This window comes from Strongylocentrotus purpuratus, unplaced genomic scaffold, assembly GCF_000002235.5.
Source record: "Strongylocentrotus purpuratus isolate Spur 01 unplaced genomic scaffold, Spur_5.0 spur5_scaffold_17, whole genome shotgun sequence".
NCBI lineage: Eukaryota > Metazoa > Echinodermata > Echinoidea > Camarodonta > Strongylocentrotidae > Strongylocentrotus > Strongylocentrotus purpuratus.
Window position 1 is genome coordinate 18,130,889 of NW_022145602.1, and position 6,972 is coordinate 18,137,860.

At 42.3% G+C, this 6,972-nt stretch overlaps 1 protein-coding gene across 1 annotated transcript; it reads right to left on the reverse strand.

The window, feature by feature from the left end:
• Window positions 1-250: 250 nt before the first annotated feature.
• LOC100888035 (phosphonoacetaldehyde hydrolase) lies at window positions 251-6,144 on the reverse strand. The gene is made up of 6 exons (XM_011681279.2): window positions 5,907-6,144; window positions 4,012-4,211; window positions 3,271-3,427; window positions 2,287-2,519; window positions 1,754-1,825; window positions 251-802 (listed from the first exon to the last, which is right to left on the reverse strand). The coding sequence occupies exons 1-6, from the start codon at window positions 5,932-5,934 to the stop codon at window positions 614-616; spliced, it is 879 nt and encodes a 292-aa protein (XP_011679581.2). The 5' UTR covers window positions 5,935-6,144; the 3' UTR covers window positions 251-613.
• Between the last annotated feature and the right edge of the window lie 828 nt (window positions 6,145-6,972).

The following is a 6,972-nucleotide window of genomic DNA, read 5'->3' on the forward strand; positions in this document are numbered from 1 at the left end:
ACCACGTATAGCCGATGGTTATTCTTAGTTTTCAGGTGCAAGACCAATGGATATTTGGGGTCATTTAATCCAGGGGCTGATTAAGATTACAGGGGGTGTTTTTAATGTAAACTATATTTTTTGCCATAATTTAATTGAGGTTATTGGAAATATAGTCACACTTTGTTAAAACATCAGGAAAAACTTTGGGCATCCTATCTGGCACTTCATATTCAAGTCGTTCGTTAAGTCATGTGTAACTTTACGAACAGCTTTATGAAACACCCCATGGTCTATTACCGAGAATGACTTCCAACCATCCGATCCCTTGATCAGGGGCCATGCAGGTTGTGATGTCATTACTGCACCTAAAATCATTCATTCTTCTTCAATAAAGTACCGAAGTGCTAACGTCATATTCGCCCATCGTCCAGGTCACTGTTTCTAAACATCAGGGCCTGTGCATGAGGTTCACCGCGAAACCATTCAAGCAACGGGCTGCAGCAGGGCAAAATAAGTGTTTGGTACTGGTGGGATCATCACACCATTGTTTAGCCCCCCAAAACGGCCACCTAGACAACTTGGCCAGTATGACGTCACACTTCGTAACTCTGTTCATGGACGTCTGGTTCGATCACGGTTTTTCTCCAAGCGCCAAACGCCGGTTGATGTCATTGATCACAGGCAAGATGTCATTGACGGAATCGATGACGTAATGAGCCCCACTGTCGATGAGGATTTTGTAGGCTTTCTTCAAACGGTCATCGTGGATGCCCTTCTCCATATTGGATAGTTCCTCTTCGTTTGCACTCATGTAGTTACCCTGCAAGTTAATAATACGATACCGAATCAGGGGGGGGGGGGTTCAGGAAGATCAACTTATCTTGGACTTGAACTATGGCAGACCGTTCATGCCACTGTTTGCTTTCACCATTGTTGAAGAAAGAAAGTCTTAAATTTAATTTAATTTTACAATGAAAGTAACTTTTTTTCTTCAACACTGCACTATCAAAGAAGTTAAATTTTGTAGATTTGCGACGTCCCTTGAGAGACCGAAGGTGAGGGCAACTAGTGGCATGAACGGCCTGCCATATAGTTAAGTCCAACTTGAAGTCGATCTTAGTCTTTGTGAAACACTTCCCTGGATGGCCGATGGAACGGTTTCAAGCCTCGAATATTTTTAATTTGCCCGTTGCACAATCCATCCGATGAGGGCAAATAGCTCTTACGCTATTAACGCAATGTGTTTTGTTAATTTGGCAATACTGTTGTGTGCGATGTTGGCCTAACGTGGCTCGATCGAAACCGTTCTACCAACAATCCTGATGCGTTTAACCCATTGACTCTTGGAACCGAGTGGCTCCTATATTAAGCCAACTTAAACAATTCAGTATTCAACGGGTTAATATGCGTCAGGCAAATGACGCATCGTACCAACGGGTATAATACGGCGCATCAAGATTGCTGACGGAACGGTTTCTAGCCTCGAATACAGTTGCGTTATGCCGCCCGTTGAACACAAAGGACTGCGTCAGTGCTTAGGACCGTTTCAGACAAGCCCTGTGAGAATGCCATCGTGCAAAATGCGAGTGATGAAAAAACAGTGCAACCACTGCGTTGAATTACTACGAGCATCAAGTATGCATCATGTGTTTGATTGACCTCCAATGGAATTCTTGGAATTGAAGGATGAAACAAAATTATAGAAAGAGAAAAAAATAGAAATTAATCTAAATTAATAAAGGGCGGAAAGGGCGGACCTATATAAACGTACCGTTCTGGCTACGCCTACTGTCCAGCAACCAGCCGCAAGCCCCGCCGTGATTCCAGTTATTGTATCGTCAACCTGTCATGAAGAAAATGTTCTTGACTCTGTCACATAAAACGTTGCGATAAATTGCATCTCCCAACAAATCATCATCTCACTATAATGTCTCGGACATGCATCCCCTTCATAACGAAGTTACAATAAATACCAACTTACGATTAATGTTAGAGAGCATCGTAAAATAAATCAACTGCAGCAAGTTTGAAGATACAATCGGTTTTTACGACTGACTCTAACTTCTTATTCGTTTTTTCACCAGTCGTGGTTCCGGTGGGGGGATTCATTTTATTTCTATAATAGATACATTGTCAGTTCATTAAGATATATTAAGCATTATAGCTTAGAGATAGGGTAAGGATAAGGTTCGGATCAGCAGAATTCATCGCAATGGAAACAAAAACGACGAGGGTGGCGTGTGGAGAAGAGGGGGGGGGGGGGGTCACACATTAGGCGATTTTATTTTTAGTTAGGGCCTGTACCTTCACGACAGCTTGGACGGGGTGGACATTTAAACTCATCATGTTAAGGAAGATCAGGCTCGGAGTCGGTCTCGCTTCCTTGACCAGATCGGACGTGGCGACGAACTCGGGTTCGAATCCCAGTCGGGCAGCCTTCGGGGCGAGGTGGTCCATGATCTCGCTCGTAAAGCCTGTCGACGTCCCGATCCGGATTCCGTACTCCTCTCGGAGTTTTCGGATGGTGTCGGGGATGCCTTATAGGGTTAGATACGGAGAAAGAAAAAAATAAAGTAAGAAAGTGCATGATTCCCGTTTGGTGGTACGTGAGGGTGAAAGAGAGAGGGGAGGGAGGGAGGGAGAGATGGAGAGAGAGAGAGAGAGAGAGAGAAGGGGAAGAAAGACGGCGAAAAATAGACGAGACAGAAATAAAGAGGAGAATCACGAAGGGATATTGATAGTTGAAAAAGAAATATCTTCACAGAGGCAATAAACATAGGGGACAGGCGCGTACGCAGGGGGGGGGGGGGGTTGAACCCCCCCTTTGGTATTTTTTTATGTGTGTATTTTGGATGAAACCCCCCCCCCTTTGATTTTTTTTTATACCAATGGCTGACCTAAAAAAGTTGACCTTACCCCCCCCCCCCCCCCCCCCGCTTATTCAGCGAGTGGCTGAGTCGTTGCGAAATTTTCGACCCGATTTAAAAACTTTAACCCCCCCCCCCCCTTGCAAAAATCCTGCGTACGCGCCTGATAGGGGATACAGACTAGGGAAGAAAAAGTAAATAAAATACGTTGGTAAATGTTAGTAAAGATAACATTCAGAGGCAGAAACTATCGAGAGTTCAAACAGACTATTTCAAGGAATAAGAATAGCTAGTGGCCCCTCTCTTGATCCTCTAGAGTTGGTTTCCTGAAAAAGGGGGTCTTTTCTTTTGCTGCCCATTGCCTCAATTCCAATTATTTAAAGTTAAAATCGATGAGCCATATTCATGATATTTTGGTTACCTGTTATTATATCGGCATGGGATTCCAGAGCTTTGATCTGTTCGGGTAGGAAGTTACTATACATCCTATCTACGTCTTCTTTAGTAGGGGCTTTCCCGTTCTTCGCATTCCATGCGGCAGCTATACGATCCATCTGAACCATCTGAGAAATGTGCACCTGCAATGGTTGTGACGTCATAATAAACCTCATGAAATACGATTCCAGTAATATCTTTACAGTTTACATAATAGCATGATTATTATAATAGTTTTAATACACAACATGTCCCAGACGATACTGAATGTGCTTACAAAGTGATAATTATTGTTACCCTGGGTTTAGCCTAACTGCCTTTGGATGACGCATTCAAGGCCTTCCTCCCAGGTACCCAGTTAAACCTGGGTCGAGAGTAGCAAATGTAGATGAAAGTTTTGCCAAATTACATTAAGCCTATAAAGCCACGCCTGGTACTCGAATCGCTAACCACTCGGTCCACATACAGTACGGCAACGCAGAGTGTGATCGCTTTGGAAGTTTGTGAAGGTCTTTTGACTCTCATTCGAGAGGTTCTGAGTTCGATCCTTGATCAGTGTTTCTGCCCTTGCAGGGACACTTTTTTTAAAGACCAATATTAGGGACTTTTAGATTTGCGCGTCGACATAGTGGACTGCAACGTACGTGTGCCGTGCAATGTGGCGCCCTTCATGCAAGTCCTTTGCAATATGTTTTTGTTAAAGCCCTACGAAATGAATCAAGCTCACTCTTTTGTGAGCCCCCATCGGCGCTCTGACTTCGTCAACGAGCACGTCGATGCCCTCCTGAGCGAACACGTTGGTGAAGGCCTGGACGGGCGCGAAGACACCGCAGTCGACCACCGTGCCGGCCCAGTCGAAGATGACGAGTTTTACTTGTCCTCGATACTGGTGCACCATGCGGTATGACATCATCGGGTTCGACCAAACTGTACAAAGGAAAGGTTGGAAGAAAGAAATACTCCATGCAGTTACATCGACTGCCAGTATCAATTTGAAATTTAGTGTGAAATTTAAAATTTGCGCCGGTTGATATTTCGCTCAGTGCCCCGACCCCTTGATTAAAAACAAGGACGTTTCTGAGAGAGAGAGAGAGAGAGAGAGAGAGAGAGAGAGAGAGAGAGATGGGGATGAAAAGAAACAACATGGAAGAAAAATCGAATGGGAGACTGAGTGATAAACTTTCTCCCACATCGGTTACTTAATTTACTCAATGGTATTTAATCCAAAATTACAGGGCATTATATTCCCCCACCCCCCGTGATGTCCAGTGTCTCATTCTATATCGATGAAAGAGTATCTGAGAAGCGTCGTAACTATGTGGCACTCCGGAATCCGGGGGTGTTTCTTTTAAAATCCAAAGCAATTTTAGTTGATGAAACACCCCGGACACTTGCTGCAAGCCGCCGAAGATGGCGTTATCAACGAGCTCGTACACCCAGCCTTTCGCTGGGTGTAGAAATCCTTGAACAAGTGGGGGAGATTGAGGTGGTGGAGATCATTACACATTGAGTCGGCCAGATTCTGGACTACGTACAATATTTTCTTACAGGAGCTAGGGGGAAAAAATACTCGATCATGGGGAGATTATCATGATTTGATCATGTAGGTCCATGATTTGATCAAAACTATGAAAAAGTCAAATCAAATTGCCCACTTTGCCCCACCCTAATAATATTGAACAAGTCCTGAAAATGCGCTATGGTTTCCCTATATTCTTCTACAGTGTATCTTTGAATGACAAAAAAATGAAAAGGAAGAGAAGAAAAGAAAAAAAGAGAAAGCAATTTCTGACAAAAAGACAGACTGCATAGGCTATCGTATAAATATAATTGATTTGTATTTACTCGTCCTTTCCTTCTCATACCTTTTTATGCCTGCCTCGATGTTTTTTATTTGAAATATTTTGTGGGGTACAAATGGGTAGCATAAAACATTCAAATATGATAACATGGACTTTTGGAAACCCTCCAACTCATTCCAAAAAAAAAATCGGGTTATTAATGTTATGAATCAATGTTCTGCTTGGCCTTATATACTTATGTCCTACTCTCTTTTGTGACACCTTTGTAGTGTAGTGTCGTCATCATCATGCGACGCCCGCAGCCGAGTTGGAGTATATACACTTTTAGAGTTAAATGCCACTCGCTCTCAATTCTATCCGACCTTCTAAGTTAAGAATAGAAGAATAAAACCCTATTACATGATCCGAGCTGATCGACCAGAAATAGGTGTTGGCATACGTATAACCGGATATCAGTCAAACAACCATTTAGTGTTCACATTATACTTTGCCCATTAGCTTCCTCGCTATACATCAAACATGAACCCTTTCTGTAGAAAATTACAATATAATAATATTATAGCAGCACAGTTAACGATCTCTCCCATGCAGACATTCATTCAGCTTGTATGAAAACGAACGAAGAAAATAATGAATAGATAGATAACAATACAAGTATAGGCGCACGGTAAAACCGTATATATTACACTTTGACCACTCGCTTACTCGCTACACAAACAAAACCTAGTATCAATAATGTTAGCAGCACATTCGCAATTAATGATCTCTCACCCGACATTCAATTGTCTTGTATGAAAAATACGAGTTTATAAAAACGTACCTTCTGTGGAATTAATAGACGAGGCCATGCTTTAAAAACAAAATGGTAGACAATAAGTCACCACGCAGATTGAAAATACACCAGAGTTCTGCTTGCTATAGCTGTTAATCTGCGGAACCTAAGACTTCAAACTACAACCTTAATCTATAATCTGTGTCATCTAAGAGTCACATGACTGTAATTAAATTGTTCTGTTTTCCTCCCCTGTGTTATCTACAGTAAATTTGTGTTTGATCTTTATATTTTTTTCTCAATCCCTATATAGGTCCCTGGATGACCCGGAATAATGGGCGTGGTTTCTAGCGATAATGTTTACAAGCCTAGCCTCAACCCAGACTGACAATATTATTATATAAAATAAACGCCCCCTGTTTGCCCTCCCATGAGTTGGGGATCGAGGGAGATCACTAGCAAGAATTTCTCTCAAACTCCCTCTTGGGTTGTTGTTTATTTATTTTTCTCTTATCCTCAAGCGAGGTGTTTATTTTCATAATTTCAATACATATTTACATTCAATGAATGAGTGAAACATAACATAGGCTAAAAATTAAAGTATATTCAACGATTCTTCCTACTCTAGGTTGTTGTTTATACAAGGAGGTCTCCTTAGTTTATCGAAAGTATGTTTGGCGGTCACCTACCAGAACGATCCACCATAAGGGCGTTGTAGGATTGTTTGGGTGAATGGGCCACGGAACCGGGGGGGGGGGGGGGCTACCTTTTCCAGTTTATAACACATTTTGTTTATACGATAATTTGGATTACGGATGCATGGCTTCAGTATATACAATTTGGAACATTTCTCCCTCGGTCGCTCCGCTCACTCGCACATCAAACAATTGCAGCCGTCACAGCATTACTAGTTTTGTGATTCCTTATGTACGATCAATACACAGGCACAGGTTTTACTTCGTGAAATACAACTTGCAGGGCCCGCCACTCTACACAATGTAGACATCGCCAATAGTAACGATTTAAAGGTAGGCCTATTAATATGTCCCATTTGCAGGCCACAAATGAATCGAAAAGGTTTAATTCCAACGGCATTTTGAAAGACAATACTAAA

Excerpts from the sequence above, each read along its gene's own strand:
- LOC100888035 (XM_011681279.2), bottom strand. The coding sequence starts at position 5,934 with ATGGCCTCGTCTATTAATTCCACAGAAG. Across the intron at positions 3,428-4,011 it reads CGATGGGGGCTCACAAAAGA|GTGCACATTTCTCAGATGGT; the intron begins GTGAGCTTGATT and ends CAACCATTGCAG. Across the intron at positions 803-1,753 it reads CAGTAGGCGTAGCCAGAACG|GGTAACTACATGAGTGCAAA; the intron begins GTACGTTTATAT and ends ATTAACTTGCAG.